General features: G+C 36.5%; 1 protein-coding gene across 5 annotated transcripts in view; it reads right to left on the reverse strand.

Annotated features, from left to right (window-relative positions):
* Nucleotides 1–25928, reverse strand: part of KIAA0586 — a 95073-nt gene that overhangs the window by 44373 nt on the left and 24772 nt on the right. For all 5 annotated transcript variants that reach the window (XM_084894695.1, XM_084894694.1, XM_084894697.1 and 2 more), the window contains 12 exons: nt 23815–24009; nt 20739–20926; nt 18207–18317; nt 16386–16463; nt 15977–16170; nt 13511–13629; nt 11207–11406; nt 8319–8475; nt 7743–7962; nt 6358–6593; nt 2393–2469; nt 236–370 (listed from right to left, as the gene is read on the reverse strand). In XM_084894695.1, the coding sequence (XP_084750821.1) occupies nt 236–370; nt 2393–2469; nt 6358–6593; nt 7743–7962; nt 8319–8475; nt 11207–11406; nt 13511–13629; nt 15977–16170; nt 16386–16463; nt 18207–18317; nt 20739–20926; nt 23815–24009 (1910 nt within the window). The remainder of the gene's footprint in view (nt 1–235; nt 371–2392; nt 2470–6357; nt 6594–7742; nt 7963–8318; nt 8476–11206; nt 11407–13510; nt 13630–15976; nt 16171–16385; nt 16464–18206; nt 18318–20738; nt 20927–23814; nt 24010–25928) is intronic.

Consider the following 25928-nt stretch of genomic DNA (forward strand, 5'->3'; position numbering starts at 1 on the left):
AGGGCTTCAGCTTTTTCTGCTGTAGAACAAGGGGGTTGGAACAGATGGCCCAAATTCCTGTGCTGTAAAACTGGATAACTCTATGTTCCAGGTTAGAGTTACTACAAGGACCGTCCCTGAATAAGCTGAAGTATTAGCGCGCACTAACTAAAAACATGAATATTTTGTTATTTTTTTCTGTATGTGGATCTAACCAAAACGAAGAAAAAAAAACACCATGAAGATTAAAAAGTACCTCTGAATGACAGACACCTTGCTGTGGAACTACTGATTCCTGGTTTTGTTTAGCAAGAAGATTAAAAATTGCATCTTCATGACATACTTTATGGGGCATTCTAATCACTTGTGCTTCACTGGGAGGATCATCTTCCTAAATGGAACACAGAGACAATTAACACAACAAAAATTTTTATCAAACAACTGTATTTTTCTCAGTTTATGATTAATAGAACTAATTACCATGAGAATGGTCATTTAGTACTTTATGGAAAAAAGATGGACTTTTTATTTTCATTTAGTTCTCATTCCCATTCGATTAAAAACCCTTTATATTTGACTCAAATATAAATAATAATATTCAGTAATCTGTCTACATTTAAACTGGACATTTATTATAAAAACATATGAAAATTAAAATCCCCTGTCATATGACTGAGTTACAATGATTCACAAATGTTTTCTATTTTGGTTCAATTTCCTACTGCATGTTTGTGCAGTACACAGGCAAAGCGCTGTAGTCTGATGTAACCTGGACTGCAAGCAAGAATGAACAACTTCAGCCTAAACCGGTTTGGCTCAGTGGGTAGAGCATCAGTCTGCGGACTGAAAGGTCCCAGGTTCGATTCCGGTCAAGGGCATGTACCTGAGTTGCGGGCACATCCCCAGTAGGGGGTGTGCAAGAGGCAGCTGGTCGATGTTTCTCTCTCATCGACGTTTCTAGCTCTTTATATCTCTCCCTTCCTCTCTGTAAAAAATCGATAAAATATATTAAAAAAAAAAAAAAAAAAAGAATGAACAACTTCAGATTAAGGCACCTAAGACCTTCGACTTTGCCTTTGCCCTGACCTCTGGTACTCGGCTGGGGAGCAGGTAATGGAAAGCCCTCATTGGAACACCCCTCGTAGGCTTCATGGTGCCTCAAAATAGAACTATCCCAGAAACGTGGGCCTAGGAGTCAAAGAAACTGGATTCCCTTGCAAATGCAAGTATTACTATGATATTAAATTCCATTAATAGTGTTTTACTTAGGTATTTTATTTCTCATGAAATAAAGTCTATTAACTCTGGGTTGCAAGTCCTTACTCCCCGGCTGTGTACAGACAGATGTCTGTTGGTTCGTGAGTTACTCCCAGTTCTTCCAGACTGTACTGCATCGGACTTTATTCTGAATTTGTAGTATATCTGATTTCGGCTTAGTAAAAATATCAAAATTAGAATTTAGTTTCAAATATAGAAAAAGAAAGATGGTATCATTTAGTTCTAGTTGAGTTTAGTTACTTACTTAGAACAAACTTAAACAGGCTTTGGCACCATGATCAAGTTCTATGAATGGATAAAGATGACACAGTGAGCCCTCGCCGGTTTGGCTCAGTGGATAGAGCCTGTGGACCAAAGGGTCCTGGGTTCAATTCCAATTAAGGGCATGTACCTTGGTTGCAGACTCCTCCCCGGCCAGGGCTCTGGTCAGGGCTCATGCAGGAAGCAACCAATTGATGTTTCTCTCTCCCACTCTCCCTAAAAATCAATGGAAAAATATCCTCAGGTGAGGATTAACAACAACAACAAAAAAAGATGAGATAGTGACACATTAAGTAGGCCAAATGTGAGTATAATGCTTCTCTGAAAATAAAGATATCTCACTTAAGACTTCATATTATTTTATAAGTTATGTCAATAAAAATAAAATTTGTAAATTCCATCTTCTTTTTTTTATAGAACTAGATGTTAACTAGGAAGAGCTAGTGTCCTTGGGCCTTATTTTAGTATGTTTTACAAAACATCCTGAAGTCAATTATTTTTAGCACAAAGAATTATGATCATGTTTAGGAAAAAATAACAAAAGTATTACAAAACAGCAGTTTAAGCTGTTAAGGTTCTGCCTGAAGTATTGTGAGGGCAACATACTCGGGTAATAATTTGCAAAGCTAGATTTTCATTACCTAATTACATTAACTGTGTATTTTTCAACTACTAAAGCCAAAGAACTTAATGATTTTCTTCTCTTTCTCACAATTATAACACTGAGATATGCAAGAAAGCAAATTCCTTTATGAGCACTACATTACATTTTATGTTTATGACTCAAATATTTGAGGAAAAAATCCTGATCAGTAGCAGTAAGTTCACCTTCATGTCAGATATCAGAAGTCAATATGAGTCAGTCATTTCTTACCATATCATGGGCATCATGTAGTGTGCTGGATAAGCTATCACTTAGGTTTGTCATATATAGTCCTATGTCTCCCAGAACTAGAAATTAAAACATAAAAGTTTAGAAAAAGAAGAAACATAACTCTAATAATCTGAACATAAAGCTACAGAACATTACATTTAAAACTTACACAAAGAAAATACTGGCACAGTTCATAGGTAATAAATCACAAGTTAATCTCACCTCTTTTTTTAAAAGTACACTGTATAGTAACAAAGCTAAATTTTTGTTTCACCTACCAACTTGTCAGAAATTAAAAATCTATAAATATTAAATTAAGAAAGAGGCACTCCTATACACTACTGATGTAATTAAAACCTGGTTAAAATTAAAACTGATTAACCTTTCTGGAAAACATGTTGGCAATGTATCACTATTTCACCGTGCATATTTTGACTTAGCAATTCTACTTCTAGGCATGTATTCTAAGGAAGTTATCATATAAGTGCAATGATGGTCATTGGAGAGTTAAGTATAGTACGGAAACACAAAACAATCAAAATGCCTACCACTATGGCACTGGGTTAATAAACTACACAGACACTAAAAAGAAAAAAATGAGGCCTTGGCTGGTTTTTCTCAGTGGTTAGATTGTCGAGGATCTAATTAGTTAGAAACAGCATTTGACACTGTCCTGCATTAAAGACTGAGGGGCGTATAAGACCTAATACAGAGTCACAAACCCAAACAGGCAGCCAAAATGAGGAAACAAAGAAACAAACCACAAATGAAAGAACAAGGGAATTCTCCAGAAGAAGAGATAAATGAAATGAAGGTAAGAAGTTGATCTGATAAAGAGTTCAGAATAATGATGGTAAAGATGCTCAGTAGCAGAAAAGATATAGTAACTATGAAAATAGAAATAAAGAATAGTATAGCACAAATAAAGAACACATTGGAAGGAATACACAGCAGATTTGGGGAAGCTGAGGATCGAATCAGTGAATTAGAAGACAGGGTTGAAAAAAAAAATCATTGAATCAGAGAACCAAAAAGAAACAAAGAATTAAAAAGCAGGAGGACAGCTTAAGGAAGCTGTGGGACTATGTAAAATGTAACACTATTCAAATAGCAGGTGTGCAAGAGGCAGAAAGGGAGGGAAGGGATAGGGAACGTGTTTGAAGAAATAATGGCAGAAAACTTCCATAACATGGTAAAGGAAAAAGTCACACAAGTTCAGGAGGCACAGAGATTCCCCAAGCAAGAAGAACCCAAACAGGCCCACTTCCAGACATGTCATAATTAAAATCCCCAAATTTAAAGACAAACAGTGAATCATAAAGGAAGCAAGAGAAAAGCAAACAAAGGGGCTCCCACAAGGCTGACACCTGATTTCTCATCAGAAACTCTACAGGCCAGAAGGGAATGACATGAAGTACTCAAGATAATATTGGGTCGGCAGCTAAGTAATTGCGGGTTTCACACATATATGGCTTCAGTTGAATTTTTAGGTTTGCAGACGTAGTACAAATGTAAAACACATTTTGTTATTGATAGTTGGCTATTCAGCTGTTAATCAGTAAAGAAAGTTTTTTGATCTGTTTTGTAGTTTTCGTTTGGCGTTCATTGAAAAATGGAAAATCAAAAGGAACATTTTCGTCATATTTTGCTTTTTTATTTCCGCAAAGGGAAAACGCATCGCAAGCTCATAAAAAGTTATGTGCTGTTTATGGTGACGAAGCCTTAAAAGAACGGCAGTGTCAAAATTGGTTTGCCAAATTTCGTTCTGGTGATTTTTCACTCAAAGATGAAAAACGCTCTGGTCGTCCAGTTGAAGTTGATGACGCCCTAATCAAAGCAATAATCAATTCAGACTGTCACAGTACAACACGTGAGATTGCAGAGAAGCTTCATGTATCACATACATGCATTGAAAATCACTTAAAACAACTTGGCTATGTTTTAAAACTCGATACATGGGTTCCTCACGAAATTAAAGAATCACAGTTAACGCAACGCATTAGCAGCTGCGATTTGCTAAAGAAACATAATGAAAATGATCCATTTTTAAAACGACTGATAACTGGCGATGAAAAATGGGTTGTTTACAATAATATCAAGCGGAAAAGATCGTGGAGCAGGCCAGGTGAACCAACTCAAACAACATCAAAAGCTGATATTCATCAAAAGAAGGTTTTGTTATCAGTTTGGTGGGATTACAAAGGAATTGTCTACTTTGAACTCTTACCACCCAACCAAACGATCAATTCTGATGTCTACATTGAACAACTAACGAAATTAAACAATGCAGTTGAAGAAAAGCGGCCCGAATTGACAAATCGAAAAGGTGTTGTATTCCATCATGACAATGCAAGGCCACACACATCTTTGGTCACTCGGCAAAAATTAATGGAGCTTGGTTGGGATGTTTTGCCACATCCACCATATAGTCCTGACCTTGCACCATCTGATTACTTTTTGTTTCGATCTTTACAAAACTCCTTGAATGGTAAAAATTTCAATAATGATGATGATGTCAAATCGTACCTGATTCAGTTTTTTGCTAATAAAAACCAAAAGTTTTTTGAACGTAGGATTATGATGCTGCCTGAAAGATGGCAAAAGGTCATTGATCAAAATGGGCAATACATTACAGAATAAAGTTATTTAGTTCCATGAAAAAATTGTCTTTGATTTTCTTTAAAAAATCCGCAATTACTTAGTTGCCGACCCAATAGAAAGCAAGGATCTGAAACCAAGATTGCTATATCCAGCAAGGCCATCATTCAAAAAATAGACGGTCAAATAAAGAGCTTCCCAGACCAAAAAAAAAAGGCTAAAGGAGTATGTCACCACCGGGCCAGCATTACAAGAAATGCTAAAGGAACTGTTGGAATGAGAAGAAGAAATAGGGAGAGAAACCTAGGCATACAGATCATCAGCCTGTAGACCAAAGGGTCTTGGATCTGATGCCCAGTCAAGTGCACGTAACTAAATTGCAGGTTTCCCAGTTGGGGCACATGAAAGAGTCAATCAATTGATACGTCTCTCTCATGTCGATGTTTCTCTTTCTCTCTCTCTCTCTCTCTCTCTCTCTCTCTCTCTCTCTCTCTCTCTCTTTCTCTCTCTCTCCTCCCTAAAAATGAATGAAAAAAAAATCCTCAGGTGAAGATTTAAAAAAAAAAGAAGTAGAACTCTACGTATTGTCATAAAAAGATGTATACAATATGTTATTATGTTAAAATATTCAGGTTTCAAAATAATATGTATACTATACCTTATTTTTAAACATTTAATATATTTTTATTGATTTCAGAGAAGGAGAGATAGAAACACCAATGATGAGAGAGAATCAGTGATCGACTGCTTCAGTGATCGACTGCTTCCCGCAATCCTGCACGCCCACTACTGGGGAGCCTGCAACCCAGGCAAGTGCCCTTGACCAGAATCAAACCTGGGACCCTTCAGTCCACAGGCCAACACTCTATTCACTGAGCCAAACCAGTTAGGGCTAGTATATCTTACTTCTAAAAGTAAAAACACATACACATACAAATATACATGGTATTACCCCAAAAAATATATATACCACTTTAATAGTTGATAGCTCAATTTTGACAATGAAATGTATTTTAATAAACACTGGCTTTATAATTATTCAAAGTGTATGTAAGCATTTTTGGGGGGGAGGGGGACACTTTATATTTTGTTTCTATATATGCACAGAAAATGAAAGACTGAAAGGGAAGACCCGAAACTATTAGGAGTGATATTAATTCTGGATTTATGAGGGAGATTTCACTTTCTAAGGTTAAAGCCCAGAATTGTTCACTTGCAGAGTCCATATTCTTTTTACTTAAATCTTGAGAATTAAGTAAAAACACTTTTATCATAGGAACTATTGCTTAGGAATTATCAACATCCAAATATTATCTAGGAATTACTATAATCTAACCAGTGGAATCAGTTTATACAAGTTAACGTACTCTTGGGAGCTGCCCTTTGACCATAGTTACACAGAAGCTCTCCTTCAGAGATGTGTCTTTCAGGTTCAGTGCTCAAGGTGCTCTCTATTGTTGAGGTATCAGAACTTAGCATTTGTACGGGGGATAGGGCCTTGGTGCCAGCAGGAGGCGGCATCACAGGAACTGGCTTCGGAGGAACAGGTTGAGGAGGGAAATCCATACTCTGAGGTTCCTCATCTTTGGCCACAGACATTACACTAAGAAGAAAAAGACATATTTTGAACCTATTAGGTCACTGAAGACCTAATTAATCATGATATTCAAAGACTGTGACTCCTTTAGCTACATATTTCTATTATAATTAATTGACAAGATTTATTTTTCCAAGATTGTTTTCATGCTCTAACCATAAACCATCTTGAAAGTTCTACCATCCACAAATTAAATCTACATGGGGATATATTGTACTACAATGTCAACTTAGTCTAGTAAATATTCACACTGGGGGGGGGAAATCATTTTCTATTTTATTAACAATGCTAGAGGCTCGGTGCACAAAATTCGTGCACAGGGCTGGGGTAGTGTCCCTCAGCCCAGCCTGCACCCTCTCCAATCTGGGACCCCTTTGGATATCAGGTCCTAAATGGGCAATTGGATATCCCTCTCACAATCCAGAACTGTTGGCTCTCAACCGCTCTCATGCCTGTCTGCCTGATTGCCCCTGCTTCTGCCTGTCAGCCTGATCACTCCCTAATCACTCCCCTGCCAGGCTGAAAGATACCTAACTGCTCCCCTGCTGGCCCAATTGCCCCTAACTGCCCTCCCCTACTGACCTGGTCACCCCTAACTGTCCTCCCTTGCAGGCCTGGTTGCCCCAACTGCCCTCCCCTCCTGGCCTGATTGCCCACAACTGCCCTCCCCTGCTAGCCATCTTGTGTCCACATAAGAGCAGCCATCTTTGACCACATGAGGGCAGCCATCTTGTGTTGGAGTGATGGTCAATTTGCATATTACTCTTTTATTAATAGGATGATAGAAATCTTTATTTCAGGGTCTCCAAAAAATGCTTTAAGAGAGAGAGAGAGAGAGAGAGAGAGAGAGAGAGAGAGAGAACAGAAGGTATAAATTTGGTAAAAATTTTGAAGACTTTAAATTTCTGACATTTCTTTCTATCTATAATAATAAAAGTATAATATGCTATTAGACCGGACAGCCGAACGACCTTTCGGACGAAACCGGGGCTGCAAGGGCTGAGCCCCTTGTATGAATTTCGTGCATTGGGCCTCTAGTTAAAGTAGCTTGTGATTTATAAAACTTCACTTATCCTTTCTGATGTTTTCAATGAGTCATGTAAGTCAACTAAAGAGGAAATGCACAGTTACTAGAAGTGAAAGTGTTATCTTTACATAGCTCTCGGGTGAAGTTCTTCATGGGGAGAGTTAGGATTCTCTTCTTCCAATGGCAGGTCGCCATCACCCCATGGCTTGGGAAGCTCTGAGCTTGATATCTTCAATTTATCAATGGAAATCTCTGACGAAGTTGGGGTAAGAGCAGCTGCAGGAGGAGGTGAAGTAGCAGGGGTAACTGTTGGAGTATTAACAAGTGTGGCAGCAGGCATGTCCTTTCCTGAAGATTTTTTTAAAAAAGAAAGAAAAGATAAAACAACTTCATAGGAAAGCAAGATATATTGTTTCAGAAATCCCAGAACATGACAATAGCTACCAATGGAAAATTTCCCAAAGAAAATAACCTTGAAAAGACATCACTTTTAACACTACCATGAACTTATAGTAGTGTAAGTGCCTATTAGGTTATATATTTTTAAAAGTGGCAACCAATTTATTGGTTCCCATGCAAGGAAAAGTAATTTACTAAAACCTAGTAAACAATATGCATCCGTATACTAATCTATGAAACATACAAACCATGGAATTTTATTTCATAGTTTCTAAAGTTAAAACTGAATTATAGAAATAAGGTACCTTTTTCAACAAATATTTCTTTCGCAGGATAATCTGTATCATGATCTGAATCACAGGGAGAAGAATCTGGAGTTTTCACCAACACGTGCTCCTTAGGAGGTGAAGGTGAGTGAGGAGGAGTTGGCTGTGGGGTAGCCACTGGGGTACATACTCTTGCCTAAAATAAATTAACAAAATAAGATAAATGGTGCTTATAATCACCCAAGCAAAGGTAATTTAAAAAAATGAAATGAGCTTATTCAGAGATTAGATAGATTTTAAATAGATGGGAAGGGGAGAGCCCTAAATACCCTGGCTCTTAAGCATCTAAGCTATTTAGTTTCAAGACTAGCCTGTGAATAGCTCTCCCTCTGATATAGGCCCCAAAGAAATTGAGGCTGCCTCTCCTAATATGGAGAAGATTAAACAAACACAGCTGCATATCAAACCCAAACACAACCTGGATAGACCATGTACAGAAAGAATTTTAACTGACAAGATATCAAAAATCAGCCTTTTAAACAAAAGAAAAATCGCTTATAAAAAGCAATGGAAATACATTTTCACCATGGAATACTATCCAGCAGTAAAAAAGAAGGATCTCTTACCCTTTGAAACAGCATGGAGGGACCTGAAGACTATTATGCTAAGCAAAATAAGCCAGTCAGAGAAAGACAAGTTATCACATGATCTCACTCATATGTGGAATCTAATGAACAAAACAGATCCAGAGATATGGATGCAAGGAACAGACTGGAATCTCAGAGGAAGGCAGGGGGGAGAGGGGTGGGGCAGAGTGGGTGAGTGAGAAGAGATTAACCAAAGAACTTGCTTGCATATAGGCATAACCCATGGACACAGACAATAGGGTGGTGAAGGCCGAGGGGGGGGGGGGGGGCGGCGCGTGGGTGGAGGGGGCTAGAAGGAGTCAATAGGAGGAGGGGGAAAGGACATACATATGTAATACTTTCAACAATAAATATTTTTTTTCATTTTTTTAATTATTTTTTTTAAATATATATTTTATTGGTTTTCCACAGAGAGGAAGGAAGAGGGATAGAGTGCTAGAAATGCCGATGAGAGAGAAACATCGACCAGCTGCCTCCTGCACACCCCCTGCTGGGGATGTGCCCGCAACCAAGGTACATGCCCCTTGACCGGAATCGAACCTGGGACCTTTCAGTCCGCAGACCAATGCTCTCTCCACTGAGCCAAACCGGTTTCGGCTAAATATTTTTTTTTAAAAGCAATAAAAGGATAAGAAGTAGGGAAGATCAAATAAAGACAATATGGAGATGAAAAATACCGGGAAAGAAAAAAATTACACAGTTTGAAATCAATTTGTTAAGTAGATAATCATTAAAATGTTTCAAAATTCAAAAGGTACAAAAGGATGACAGTGGAAATTAGGTCTCCTTTCTTAGCCATGCCCTATCTACCTAGTTCCCTTCCCCAGAGTTACTAACTATAACTTGTCTTAAGGCATTTCATATGCATAGATTATTAAATTTCCACTAGTGGGACTGAACAGTTAAAGGGCTAATTGCCTTTTTAATTTGAATACATCTTGCCAAATTTCTCTCTGTAGGGTTATTATTTTACTCTAACACTGTGGAGAATTCCCATTTTCCCCAAGGTTTGCTGAACAATGGCATTATCAAACTTTCAGTGTTACTCTTCAGTAAAAATAAAATTTCAGTGACATTTTTCTTATCATCAGTGAGACTGACCATCTTTTTATATGTAGAGGGACCATTTGTATATCTTTCTTGTGTGTAACTTGCCTGGACATGTCCACATGCATGATAATATTACATAGTATTAACATATCAATGTCAAATTGTGAGGGTCTGATGATGCTGTGACCTAGCAGAAACTTCACTTCTTTAATATGACCTTTTCACCTTGTTTCCTTTTGATTCAAACTGGCCTTGTCCAGCCTAAGAATTTCCTAACTCACCTGCCTCTCCTTCCCTGGCACCTCCACTCCCTTAATCATCAAACCCTCATGATGTTCTGGGGGACAGTGGCATCAAACAATCTTAGGAACAAAGCCTCAACTCTGTTGACCACAGAGACCGATAACTACAGATAACATCTAGGCCTCAGTTTCAGCTCCAGAACGACCTACGGACCTCATCCTTGCAAAATTAGACAAAGTAACACCATGGCCTACATCAGGACCAGATGCAATTATCAACCATCCCCTACCCTAGTGCTGACCAGTCCATAGAGATCAAGACCCTAACCTCTTGGTCCCCTTTACAACCCACCCCCCAGAAGCCATGGGGGAGCCAGGTCTTTGAGCATGAGCGCCACCTGTGACTCCGGGCATGGCACCATTTCCTTAAATATAAACCTTTACTTTCTTGGCTGCAAACTCCTGTTTGCCTTTAATTGGGCCTTGATGTATGCAGGCAGACAAACCCCTTTAGTTCAGTAACAATAGTATTTTGGTTATGTAAGAAAGTGTCTTGTTCTTGGAAGATACTGCTGATGCTTTTACAAGTGTCAGGGTATCTGCAACTTTCAAATGATTTTTAAAGAAACAGAACATAAAAACAGATAGATTTATGTTCACTGTCTCATATGTTTAACTTTTCTATGAATTTAAAAGGTTTTAAAGCAAAATGCTGGGGAAATGTTACTGTAATCATAACAACAAGCAGTTAATCTCCACCACAAACTGTAATTTTATGATACCCAGTATAAAATTTGCTTATTTCCAGTGAAGACCTGGGGAGGGGATGGGAGCAGGGTAGAGGAGGTCAATGGGGGAAATGAGAAAACATCTGTAATATTTTGAATAAAGAAAAAACAAAAATAAACTTTGTCCATTTTACTTTTATTTAATAAATGTATCAAAAATTCCCCAGGAACCCAAGTTATGAAAGGAGAGTCACACCTACCGGCAGGCATGTTTCACTTGTTAAAACATCCTCAGCAACACCTGCAGCGACAAGATCTTGCTTCTTTACTTCTCTGTCACCCAGCATGACAGCAATGGTCTCGGCAAGAGCTTCATTCACAAAATGACTAATCATATCTGAGCTCACAGGAACCCCAGCATCAACAAAAAGCTGGAGGACACCAGCACTTGTTCCTTCCACTGCAAAGTGAAAGAATTTCAGAGTAAGTGGGCAAGAAACATGTTTGCAATCCAAACTTTAATTCTTAAAATTTTATTTTATTTTTTATTTTTAAAAAAATATATTTTATTGATTTTTCACAGAGAGGAAAGAGAGAGGGATAGACAGCTAGAAACATTGATGAGAGAGAATCATTGATCAGCTGCCTCTTGCACACCCCTCACTGGGGATGTGCCCACAACCAAGGTACATGCCCTTGACCGGAATCGAACCCGGGACCTTTCAGTCTGCAGGCCGATGCTCTACCCACTGAGCCACACCGGTTTCGGCAATTCTTAAAATTTTAGAGATGCAAACATATGTGTACAAGAGGATGGGAGGGGAAATAAAAATGAAAATAGATAATCTACTTATTATGAAGAAGAATAAGATAACTTAGCAATGCACATCTCTCTAAGCAAACAAAAGAGGGAAGGAAAACATACCAATGAAAATTTACGTATGTGGCCTCTTCCCTACCATAGCACTTAGTGATAAAAAGGATTTACAACCACGTTAAATGTTCTATCTGAAAACAATCCAATTTCCAAGAAGAGGTCACAGGAAACCCTTTCCTTAAATATAAACCTGGCAAAATACAAGGATGCAATGACTGTGGGGAAACCTCAGAGAAATGGCAACTGCTTTATAAACATGAAGACAAACCTACCTTCCTTCTAGTTTCAATACTAACATTTACAGTTCAGGTGCTTGATATCAGAAGCTCCACAGGTATATTAATTTTCCAAATATATTGTACTTTTAACTCACATGAATGTGCAGAAAATCCAGTGAAATTTTAACAACTGACTTTACTAGACTTAAAGTGGCTATATTTCTAGAGCTTTGTGTGCAAAACATATAAACAATGATCTATATGACTTGATGGAGATGTGACCTCTCAAAAGAGCACGCTATTAATTAGTACAACTATGGCAGCAATACCCAGAAATCCCTAAAAAGTGGGTATAGGTGTCTTGTTGAGGAATAAGTAATTATGTGTTGACATGTCTCTTTTTTCATTCCCATAATTCATTATTTGGGCATGACCAAACTCAGAACATCTCTGCCAGAAAACACAAAAGCACTACCCAAACAGGCAAAACAAAGCAAATGCACATGCTTTTACAGAGAACAGGATATAAATAGCCAATTTGAAAATTTTAAGATTTTCATAGAGAAAAACACCAATTTCTGCCAGGCTGGGGTGGTTCAGTGGTTGAGCGTCGATCTAGGAACCAGATCATAATTCGGTACCCAGTCAAGGCATATGCCCAGGTTGCAGGCTCAATCCCCAGTTGTAGGGTTAGGAATTGACTGCAAAGTGGTCATCAAAAAAAGGTATGATAGAACTTTTCGAGATGATGGAAATGTTTTTCAATATCATGATCCTGTGGCTAATATATAGCTGTGTTTATTAAAACTCATCAAACTGGACACTTAGAATTGGTGAGTTTTATGGCAAATAAGCTATATCTCAAAAAAGCAGTTGCAGAATGAGGGGAAAGAAAAGAGGAAGAGGGGGAGGAGATAAAAGAAGGAAGAGAAAAGAGGAGGAAAAAGAAGAGAAGGAAGAAAAGGAAGGAGGAATACTACCCTTGAAAATACTACCCTTAAAAATAACCTCTATGAATGATGTGGGTTCCATTGAGAAAGAGGCCCCTTTAGTCATTCAATGACCACATAAACTCTTAAATGTTAGTCAAGGGCTAAGCACTAAAGAAGAAACATCTTTAATCCTGAGTAATTTATAGTCTAGTAAGTGAGACAGATATGTAAACCAATCACAATACAATGCAAAAGTTACTATATCAAAGATATAATCAAAGTGCTATATATAACCCTTTGGAAATAACAGATTTGGGGTGGGAGGAATAGAGGATGTTATAATCATCTGAATGTTGTAAAATGAAATAAGGTGAGAGAGAACTAACCTCCACTACAGAGATCTGGGAACTGATATAGAAAGAGCTTATCTTTTGTCAGGCAAAGAATACCTGACTTCTAGAATATGTAAATCCACAATGACCTGAAAGTTTTGTCTTTTAATAACAAAAAAAATTAAAGAGATTCCATTTCACTTACCAATGTCAGAATTCAATGGTTCACTTGCCTCACTGGCTGAAACACTGACATTAGCCATGGCCTGTTGTTGGATTGGAAAGAGCCCAGAGATAATTCTTGACATTATTTCTTGTTCTACCCTAGGGGATAAAAGTTAAGGATTCCTAAATTTGACTGAAATGTAGAAAATGTTATAAATACTACCCTTAAAAATAAGCTCTAATCATAAGCACAAGCATTTACATGTGAAAGCAGTCATTCTAAAAGCTGAATCTGGAAGAAACAATCATGTGTATCCCCTAGCAAAATAAACCACATGAAATAGATCTCCATGTGGAAGATAATTCATTACGTCAAATTAAAATCTTTCAGATTAGTCTAAAGAGTTTAACAGACCTCATAAATTCATAAGAAGGTTTAGGGCAACTATACCTAGCATATCATGCACTTAAAATGTTAGGTTCTCTACTCAAAAAGCATGCATATAAAACCACACAAGATAAGAGCTGGAAAAGAAGTCCAGCTACCCTCTCTGCAAGGAATCTATACTAATAATAGAGGAATATGCAAACTGTCCAGGACACCATCACAGTAACAGTAATGACCAAACAGCAGGCTTCATGAGGTGACAAGGCCAGCAAGGGGGTGAGTGAGGGATGACCAAACAACTAAACACCAGGCTGTGTGGGGCAACCAGGCTGGCAAGGGGGGCAATTGGGGGTAACGAGGCTGGCAAGGGGGTGGGGCAGTTGGGGGTGACCGGCCAGAGGGGGTGGGGGGCCAGTTGGGGCAACCAGGCCAGCAAGGGGGGACAGTTAGGGGTGTTCAGGCAGGCAGGCAGTTAGGAGCCAGCAGACCCAGACTGTTAAGAGGGACATCTGGCAGTCAGACATCCCCCGAAGGGTCCTGGATTGGACAAAGTGTTGGCTGGGCTGAGGAACCCCACCCCCCCACCTGTGCACGAATTTCATGCACTAGGCCTTTAGTAAATGTATAGACTGCAATATAGATAGGTAGTTTTTCTCTTAAAAAAAGGTAATTTATTTCCAAAGTTATTGTTAGAAAGGAGAAAAAGGAGGGGGTGGGGGTGGGGGATGGAATGAAATAGGATACTGCTTCTGTATATGAAAACAGCTAATACACGATTAAAAATTATTATATGCCCTGGCAAGTTTGGCTCAATGGGTAGAGCATCGGTCTGCAGACTGAAGGGTCCCAGGTTCGATTCCAATCAAGGGCACATGCCCAGATTACGGGCTCATCCCCAGTAGGGGGTGTGCAGGGGGCAGCCAATCAATGATTCTCTCTCATCATTGATATTTCTATATATACCTTGTCTCTTACTCTCTCTGAAATCAATAAAAATATTTTTTTAATTATACAAGTAATAGATGTTCATTTTCAAAACACCATAAAACATATTAAAAACTTTTAAAACAGGCAAGGCTCCCTCATAATCCCAGATTCAAGGATAAACACAGTTAACAATTTGGAACCTAATTTTCCTTTTTATTCCATATGTCCATTTATTTTGGAGTGAGTTCTTATGAACTACTAGAGGCCCAATGCACAGAAATTCATGCTAGAGTAGTCCTTCCTCCCCCCAGCTGCTGGCACCAGCTTCCCTCCAATACCTGGGACCTGGACTACTTCCCTCCTCTGGCCACCCACAGGCACCCGGGACCCAGGCTGGCTGCCCTCCGGCCCCGGCTTCGTCAGGAAGGACATCTGGAAGGATGTCTGGAAGACATCTGGTCTAATTAGCATATCACCCTTTTACCCTGTTTCCCCGAAAATAAGACAGTGTCTTATATTAATTTTTTTCTCCCAAAGTTGCGCTAGGTCTTATTTTCAGGGGATGTCTTATCTTTCCATGCGCTAGGTCTTATTTTCGGAGGATGTCTTATTTTCGGGGAAACGCGGTATTATTATAGATGGTTAAGTCATTAGAATCCTGCTTAGTTTATGTACCAGTGTATAAATGATCTATTTCAACATGACTAAATGTTTTTCTAAATCTAATCTTGATAACTGCATTAATATTCAGTTTAGTTTATTCCATAACTTCCTTAAGGTTTCTCACAGGGATAAAATAAGTTCATAAGTTTATATAAGTAACAAACAGAACAGTGCCTTATTTGTAATATGCACTATAGCTGCTAAGTAAGCTATGGCCTAGTGGCAGAACTATAATTTCCTTAGGATAAGTTTTTGGAAGTGAATCACTGGATTGAAGAACGTGTACATTTTTAAGGCTTTTTTACTTAGCAATAGACAGTCTAAGTACAAGTATTCCAGGACAAAAATAATTCCTCCAGCAATTAGTTACACACTAAGTATCACATCAAATAGTTTCCAATGACTATAGCAAAGGAACAAAATTTAATAAATGAAAGGAGACAAGAAAGATTTTCAACCAAAACTCAATACTTTCCATTTATATTTGCTACTACAGTTCTATTAACACCAATGCCTCTGTAAACTCACCACTGAATTAAACTACTTTCCAAGGTTTCTTTTCTCTGAATTACTTTATCCAGAATATCAGCAGTGGGATGAAAAGTAGAAGCAACTGGTGGAAATGGAGGACCATTATATTTTGTAGAAGCAACTTTAACGCTTCTATTAAACTCCAGAATTGGTTCAGAATATTCCGGAATTTCATCACATTTTTCCTCTTCCTGGTAATAATAAAAACAAAATTATTATATTCATATATCAGTTCAACATTGCTGAGTGACAAGTAGAGGCAAGGAACTTAAATAGATGAATTAACTTACCCAACACTTCAAAATTAATCAATGGCATTTCAATTCATTTGATCACATTATTTACACACACAATTTATCTATCATATGGAAAAATATTGGTAGAAAATGATTTCCAGATCTGTTACCTGTATGACATCAATTACTTCATCAAAGTTAGTTCCTGGAAACTTCACCTCTTCATCTACCTTCGTTAATTCTGGAGTCTAAGAAAGCATTTTAGAAAGATTTTGTTGTGCTTATTGTCTTTTTAATTTATACATTGTTTACCATATTTCCACCTATAACATAAGCTTATAATAAATAGGCCTATTTTTTAAATTTTAACATCCTGTTCAGAATTTATTTCATTTGTAAATGAAATCCAAGACAGTCGCCACCATCCTGTGTGGCTCAGTGGTTGAGCGTCAACCTATGAACCAGGAAGATATGGTTAAGATTCCCAGCCAGGGCACATGCCCAGGTTTCAGGCTTGATCCCCAGTAGGGAACATGTAGGAAGCGGGTAATCAATGATTCTCTCTCATCACTGATGTTTCTATCTCTCTCTCTCTCTCCGTTCCTCTCTGAAATCAACAACACTATATTTTTTTAAACATCAACTCCTCCACACAAAAAAAATCTAAGATAGTCCCAAAGCCATTAGGTTCTCATTTCAATAGTCCTAAAAAATTAAATATAAGTTTTTCTGTCAAGGATTCTATTAAGTTGGTATGATTGTGATTTCTCTCCTAGAGTTAAGATATAGTGCTTGTATATGTAGATATATAAGTATACACATACAAACTCACAAAAAGACAGATACAGAATCAAGAATTTTAAAAAATAGTTATTTTACAAATTTAGTTTATAGGCCTCCCTGTAAGTAACCTAGTTACCTAAAACCACAAATAGCCTCATGAGAGCTGAAGAATAAAGAGTCAGAAAATTATTATTTGTAATCATATATGTTCTAATAAACTTCTGGTGGAAAAATAATACTAATGAAAAAATTAAATTAGACACAAATACATTTAGATTCAAATCTATTTTACTATTTCTGATTATGGAAAATTTTCTCCCTTTCCTTAAGAATATATTCTTATACAATGGTAAGATATGTACACATATACCTTAATTTAAAAAAAAAAAAACAAAAAACACCTCAAAATAAAAGAATGTATTCTTATTCAAAAAAAAAAAAAAAAGAAGAAGAAGAAGAATGTATTTTTATAGAAGCATGGAATAGACTGACAAATCTCAGAGAGAAGAGGTGGAGGAAGGAGAGATTAACCAAAGAATTTAAATGCATATAGACATAACCCACAGACACAGACAATAGTGTGGTGAAGGCCGGGGGCGGAGTGGAGGAGTCCATGGGGAGGAAAAAGGGGGCATCTGTAATACTTTTAATAAAGATAAATTTAAAAAAAAAAAGACTATATACTTGAGGACCAAATTTGCTTACAATAGATGAAAACGTGAGGAAAATTACAGTGCGATTTGGATGTGTTGTAGTAGAGTCATAACTTCATTACTTAGCAGCAAATAAATACTTGGAAGAAATGCATATTTGTGCATCATGTCAATAGTACAATGATAAAGTAACATCCCAAAACATAAACTCCAATCATTAGAAAATTCACATTCAGAAAAATTATACTTAGTTCCCATTTAAATTGAGATTCTCCTCTGAAGAGAAAAAATTCTTTACATATGAGAGTATTACAACTTATGTGACCAGAAAGTTACACTAATGATTATCACTTTCAAAATATATATAAATGTAAGAATCTTAAAGTTTCGTTTTCAAGTTCATAAGCAATTCCAGATTCATTCTGAATCTTCTCCTTAAAACCTAAATTATTATAATAAATTATAATGATAATGAAAACTTCGAAGGGAATAACATTAGTAAAAATCTATAGTGAAACATTACTTAAAACTATAGAATAAATTTCTGAACAATACCTGTATCCAGGTGTTCAGAGGAGGAGGAGATGCTTGTTTGGGACTCGGCAGAGATGGACTGACATCAATGCTGACATTTGAAATGCTGTCAATATCTACACTGGGTAATACCTATAAAAGAATACAACTTGTAGTTTTCAGTTCAACATTTTGACTCAAATACTTAATATCTATATATATCAATAATATATATTTAACTTTTTATTGCAAAGTCAATGGAAAATAATTTTTTAATTATGAAAGGGTAATTTACAAAATTTGGAAAATAAAGGGAAACATACAAAATCCTACTATCTTAAGAAAGCTTCATTTTCACTATTACTAGCCACTTATATGTAGGCAAAATATACAATAATTTCATTCCTGATTTTTCAATGTAATTAAGTCATAAACATCTTACCTTGCTTCCATATAGACTTCATAATTATATTGTATTTTAAAGGACTGTAGAATATTTCAACAAATACTCATGCCTTTACTATTAACCATTTTCCTGTTGGCAAACATTTAGGATACTTCTAATACTTCTACTATTATATGTACACTAGAAGCCTGATGCACCAAATTTGTGCAAGAGTAGGCCTTCCTTCCCCTGGCTGCCAGCACAGACTTCCCTCTGGCACCCTGGACCTGGGCTTACCTCACAACCCAGACTTTGTCCCGAAGGTCCTCAGAAAGGATGTCCAGTCTAATTAGCATATTATACTATCATTATTATAGATCACTACAAAAAACTTCTTAATATATATAGGGTTTATTTCCTAAATTTTAATTATATGCTTATACTAGATAGCCAGATACTAGATTAAATTCTTGAGCCACAAGGTGTGAATATTTAAGATTCTTGGTAATTACTACCAAAATGCAATCCAAATAAGCTCTATTTACAACATCAAAAAAGGTGATCAATTATAAGTTTTACCCAACCTTTACCCAATTTAACTCCTTCAGCAATAATAGTTTTTAAATGGAGGTATATTATTTTAATTTGTATTATCTGGGTAACTAGCAAGATTTAAATTGTTTGATTATAAATTATATTTCTGCTTCCCTAGAATCTTACTCATGTTCTTTGAATATTTCTGGATTTGTATCTATGTTTTATTAATTTATGGAGGTTTTTATATTTTAAAATATTTAAAAATTAATTCTTTCACCGAAACCAGTTTGGCTCAATGGATAGAGTGTCGGCTTGGGGACTGAAGGGTCCCGGGTTCAATTCCAGTCAAGGGCATGTACCTTGGTTGCGGGCATATCCCCAGTGGAGGGTGTGCAAGAGGCAGCTGATCGATGACTCTCTCTCATGGATGTTTCTAACTCTGTATTTCTCTCCCTTCCTCTCTGTACAAAATCAATAAAATATATATATAAAAAAATAAAAAATAAAAAAATAATTCTTTCTAGCATATTCCTTTCATGTGTTGTCACTATATGTGATTTTCCTTTTTATTTAGAAATTTATTATATATTTATAGTTTTAGATTTTATAGATTCAAATATATTTTTATATTATTTCTAAGTTTTCTTGTCTCATATTCAAACTTAGCTTCAACTTCTATAAAGATTTCATGCAATTATCTTCTAATTCTTCCTATTTTTATACTTTGTAGTTACACATTAGCCTATTGCCTGCTTGGAACTCATTTGCTATAAACAGCAGGAATTTTAGAGTCTAAAACTGATCCATTTTCCACATTGCTAACCAATTATAACACTTTTTTTTTTATAAGAATCCTATGTCTCAACTAATTTATCCATCCTATATTATATTTTAATTAACCAACACAATTTCTGAAATACTTTTATAAAGGACCAGTACCAAAACAAACTTTTCTAAACCCTTTGCTCCTTCAAATATCAAAACTAAAGTTCAAGTTTATTAAAAAAGTCATGTTTTTTTAAATTACAATTTCACTTATTATACATTAACTGAGGAGAATTGACTAATTGAATGTTGACTCTTCACATATAAGTTCTTTCTCTATTCAAATCTTCCTATATCTATATATATAATATATCAAAGCCCAGCGACTGGAACGGTGGCACAACCAGTGGCTATGATGCACACTGCAGCAACCAACCAGCCTGATCTGGGCCCTGATCGGCCTCCAACACCCCAATCTGGGCAGGGCTGGCTGGCCAACCACCCGTGGCCCTTCCCCCCACTGGCCTGGCTAGGCCGGCCAGACCTCACCTATGCAAGAATTCGTGCACTGGACCTCTATTATGTTTGAATATAGACTGATGTATTAATAAGTCACCAACACTGTATTTTTAAAATTAGTTACAATATATTGCTCAATCATTCCCTCTGGGATATCATCAACCCATCTGGATATGAGCCACTGGCTTAGAAAAGGTATCTTAAAGTGTGCAAAGCAAGGAAAGAAACATCACATTACCACCACAGTTTTAAAGAAAAGACCGATGATAAAAGCATAGTTTTCATGAACACTATAATAGATTTTAAGTACTAAAGTTAAGCCAACATTTTTTTTCCTGAAAAACTTCTGTTCATGCGTCCTGGGATACCTGTACAGCGAGCTGAGGAGGGTCCTTTTTCTCCGACTTCACTTCTACGACTGCTATGTTAGGTTTCTTTACTCCAGCTCCTGGCTTTCGAGAGGATGGAGGAATAGAAGTAGTCACCGTTACAGGGTGTGGCTTGTTTACAATTGCTCTAGCAGGTGGCATGGAATCACTATTACTTTGCGTTTGTCCTAAAACGTTTGGAGGAGAAAATGAGTCAACCATTTCAGAAAAAAAAAAAGGGGGGGGTGGAATACAATATACAACTTAGATCTTTAAAGCTATATTCTCATATGAAAGAAAAGCACATCTGCAATCACCTTTCCCTCTAGCATCACCACTGTCAACAAACCATATCATCCTTTTAACAATGACCAACGTTTATTTGGCATTCATACATATTAAACACTTTACACACACTATCTAATTTAACCCTCAATATAAGCCTATGAGGTATTAATAACTTTACAATTGAGGAAACAGAGGTTTAGAAACTTATAATTTGCCAAAGATTATAAATGTTTCTAAGTGCCAAAGCCACGACTAAAGTATAATGTGTTATACTGTATTATTTTTATTCTCAAATCTTCATAGAGCAACAATGGACAGAAATAAAACCAACAACAAAATACCAATGTTTGACCACCAATAAACAGCATGCAGGCCAACTATTTGGTGATTATCGTAACTGTCAAAAACTCGTTAGCTTTCAGTTCAGAAGTCCCACTTGTTAAGGTATAGAGCACTCATTAAAATCATAAACTCTAGCCCTAGCTGGTTTGGCTCAGTGGATAGAGCATTGGCCTGCAGGCTGAAGAGTCCCAGGTTCGATTTCGGTCAAGGGCACATGCCCGGGTTGTGGGCTTGATCCCCAGTAGGAGGCATGCAAGAGGAGGCCAATCAATGATTCTCTCTCATCACTGGTATTTCTATCTCTCCCTCTCCTGTCCTCTCTGAAATTTAATAAAAATTAAAATAAAATAAAAAAGCATAGACTCTAAATAAAGCCAGATCACCTGGGTTTGAATCTTGGCTCCATTCTAGCTATGTAGCCTTTGACAAATGACCTAACTCCTTTGTGCCTTGGTTTCTTCATCTATGAAACTGGTACATGGCTGTGTTTTATAGGATGGATTAAAGCAGTTAACATATGCAAAGTGCTTACATCTGTACCTGGCACACAGTAAGAACTTTTTAAGTTTTAGTATCATATCAGTAGAAGGTATGTTTGAACAGATGTTAGCCACCAAACTAACATGTCATTCACCCATAATATCAAATATAAAAAATTATCTCATGTTGAAAAATATCCATATTTAAATCATTCATCAAAATTAAGTAAGAATAGTAATGAGACTAAAAGAGAAAAATAGCTAAATTTTTTTATCAGTTTTTACAATGATGAGCCCGAGACCTCAAATAAGTAAATAATCAACTATTGGCTTAGAATATACAACCACACTAGTTTACTTATAACAGCCTAGTTCACATGACATAAAAGGTACTTTAAAGTATTTCCCTAACACTTGATGATATTAAACCAGTCAAAATTCTTGAATTCTTTAATTTTTATGAATGTCTATGATATCTAAACAATCTTAAAATTTCATTTCATCTACAGCAATGTATTATAAATACCAAAACAATATTTCCTGTGAGCAGAATTCATCATATCAGAGACATTCTGAGGCCCTACCCACAAATATTCCAGGTGTACTGGTTAATAATAGCAGATTTTGTAATAAAAGAAAACACGATAATTTCAAGAGAAACATCAGAAGTGCTTTATTCAAAGTAATATCCATCACTAGCTACAGATTTCTCCATCTTTCAGGTAATTTGTGGATACTGTCCCAATAGAACTTTACTTGTTTTGAGGCAAACCATTTAGAGACCCAATTTTCCACTTCCTCATATGTTTTGAAGTGCTGCTCAGAGTGCGTGTGCCATCGATCAGAACAAGTAGTAATCTGAAGGAGCAAGGTCTGGTGAATAGAGTGGGTGGGTTAAGACTTCCCAGGCAAGATCTTTTAATGTGTCTTTAACTGGTTTTGAAGTGTGTGATGGTGCGTCATCATGAAGCAAAATTACTTTGCCGTGTCTTCTGGCACATTCTGGTCATTTCACGATCAAAGTATGGTTCAAATTGATTACTTGTTGTCGGTAGCTATCAGTACTAACAGTTCCATCTGGTTTTAGAAGTTCATAATACACCATACCTTCCTGATCCCCCCTAACACAGAGCATTGTCTCTTTCCGAAGCGATTTGGCCTTGCAGTCGATGTTAATGGTGGACCTGGATCAACCCATGATTTTGTGCATTTGGGATCCTCAAAATAAATCCACTTTTCATCACCAGTCACAATTCGATGTAAAAAAGACATTCTTTTGTAGTGTTGAAGTAACATTTTACTGATGACTTTTCGGTATTCCATTTGTCTTTTGTTCAGTTGATGTGGCATCCATTTTCCTTCCTTTAAAATCTTTCCCCATTGCTTGTAAATGATCAGAAATTGTTTGCTGAGCAACATTTAATCTTTATGCAAGTTGTTCTTTGAGTTTGACATGCACCTTCATCCAATAATGCTTGTAATTGTTGGTCTTCAAACTTTTTCGGTTGACCTGGACATCTTTGTCTTTCACATCGAAATCATCACTTTTAAAGCGTTTAAACCAGCATTCACAAGTATCTTGAGAAGGAGCATGTTCACCATAAGCTTCCAGAAGTATTCAGCAGTACTTTTCTTCAAAATAATGAATTAAAACGCAAATGCTCTTTTTCTGAAATTTGACATTTTTAAGTGTAAAAATATCTATAATGTTAACACCTTCAGCAAATTTGACATATGAAGTTTTGAAGCTTGTTGTCAATACAACAAAATAACATACATATCAAAACACATATATATCAACATATGTGTAAATCCATCTATTGAAAAAAGTCTGCATTATTAACCGGTACACCTAGTAAACAACACATAAGGGAAAAGATAGGTGACTATCATGTCAGCACCATTCTATACGTTCTGCTAATGCTAATATGAATTTTAAGTTTACCCATATGTTCTGTAGATCTTACCTAAGAGAATCGCCATAGGAATTAGATGACCTTCCAGTGTACCTGAAAGAGTAGGCATTTCTCTGCTTGGGCTGAACAAATACTGCTGATCACCAGGAGGCAGTGTAGCAATGGATTGTTGCAGTTTAGAATCTATCTTCTTGGGTTTTGTTGCATAAAAGTCAGTTTGTGTTCTTATTGACTTTACTTTAGTGCCTGTAATAATCACCAATGGCAGATATTTTTAAATATTGTTTGAACAGCCACTATCCACCCATTTAGAAATACACAACTCTTCTTCACAGAAAAATCTCATTCTATATATGGTTACAGTGCCCCAAAAAGAAGTAGCATATAAACCAGGGGGTGAAAATCTTTTTATTAAAAGGCCAGGTAATAAGTATTTTAGTCTCATGGGCCATGTCATCTCAATTGCAACATCTCAACTCTGCCATTGTAGCATGAAAGCAGCTATAGACAATACATAAGTAAAATAGAGTTATGCTGTAATAAAACTTTATTTATAAAAATAGGCAACTGATCCCTCGTTGGTTTGGCTCAGCGCCAGCCTGTGGACTGAAGAGTCCTGGGTTCAATTCCGGTCAAAGGCACATACCTGGGTTATGGGCTCAATCCCCAGTAGGGGGCTTGCAGGAGGCAGCCAATCAATGATTCTCTCATCATTGATGTTTCTATCTCTCTCTCCTCCCTTCCTCTCTGAAATCAATAAAAATATATTAAAAATAATAAATAAAATAAAAATAAAAACAGGCAACTGATTTCCAGACCATGGTTTTTCAATCCCGGAATATAAGTAACAACGTATATAACTACTATGACAGAATAGATGCAAGGATTAGGAAAAAATGTTCAATAAAGATTTGGAAGAATATTTGTAGATATTAATATATATATATATATATATATATACATACATACATATATATATTCTATTCCTATAAAATAAATCTATAGAGACTGTAAATTCTCAATTATTAAAGAATTAGAAATTTGGTCATCTGTCTCTTTGGAGAAGATAAAGGGAATAAAAGAAAAGTGAAGAAAAGTAAAATTATAAAGGAAAATGAACTATTTGCTAAATCAATTCCTGATTTTACTACATTTTTACTTGTAATATCTGAGTAATTTTATAAATCTAGATTTTAAAATAAAGTTTCATGATCCCAGAAAGAAAATTTCATTACCACTGACTTTATTTTTTTTTCATCCTGTTCTCTAGTATTCATTCAATTTGAATAAATATTTTTCTTGAGTATTTATTGAAAAAATATTTTCAAAGCCTTTAATATGTGTTTTGTATCACTGCAGACACAGGCAACACAGCTCTGAATAAACTAACTTAGTCATGAGCTTACAGTCTAACAAGTAAAACAATCAGTAAACAATTTAACAGCAGACAATGAAAAGTGCTATAAAGAACGATAAGGCAGGTTCAAGGGATCTAAAGGGATGGAAGACAATTTTGGATAGGATGGTGAGGGTAAACTTCTCCGAGGAGCTAACATCCCAGCGCAGAGATGGAAAGAACTGAGAGAGGAGCCGTACAAAGATCAAAGGGGGAAGCTCTTCAGGAAGAGGAGACATCGGCATGAAGGTCTAAGGATGAGCATGTGTCCACAGATTCTCAATCACCTCTAGCATTAAAAGGATTGCTTAACAAAATTATTTTTAGGTTTGAAAGTATTTTAAAAACTCAAGTTCTTTTTTGCAAAGGCTTTTAAAACCCCAAATATAATAGAATAGAAAAGTTCCAATAAACAAAAGGAAACACTAGGGTAAATATCACCTCAAGCTTTACCTCAATAACTTCAGGAGGGTTTCTAGGTAAACTGACGTGCTTATACAATCCCCTAACTCTTAGAAATGAAATAGGAGGAAAACTAGAGCACCAGTCAAAGCTCCAACTTCCAGAAAGAATAAGAAAGAAGACTGAGTAGGTATCTACATATTGCCAAAGTGGCTTACACTGCTAAAGTACAAGGAATTTAAAAATGTAACAAGATCAACAGGCTCAACATATATGAGTTATATTTAAATATATTAGTGATATGATGTCTGTGAGTCAAACCATACTATGATAAGTGAAGCTATTTTTAGTTGTGTACAAAATAAAC

The sequence above is a fragment of the Pipistrellus hanaki genome (assembly GCF_964339955.1).
Source record: "Pipistrellus hanaki genome assembly, chromosome: 1".
NCBI classification, from domain to species: Eukaryota; Metazoa; Chordata; class Mammalia; order Chiroptera; family Vespertilionidae; genus Pipistrellus; species Pipistrellus hanaki.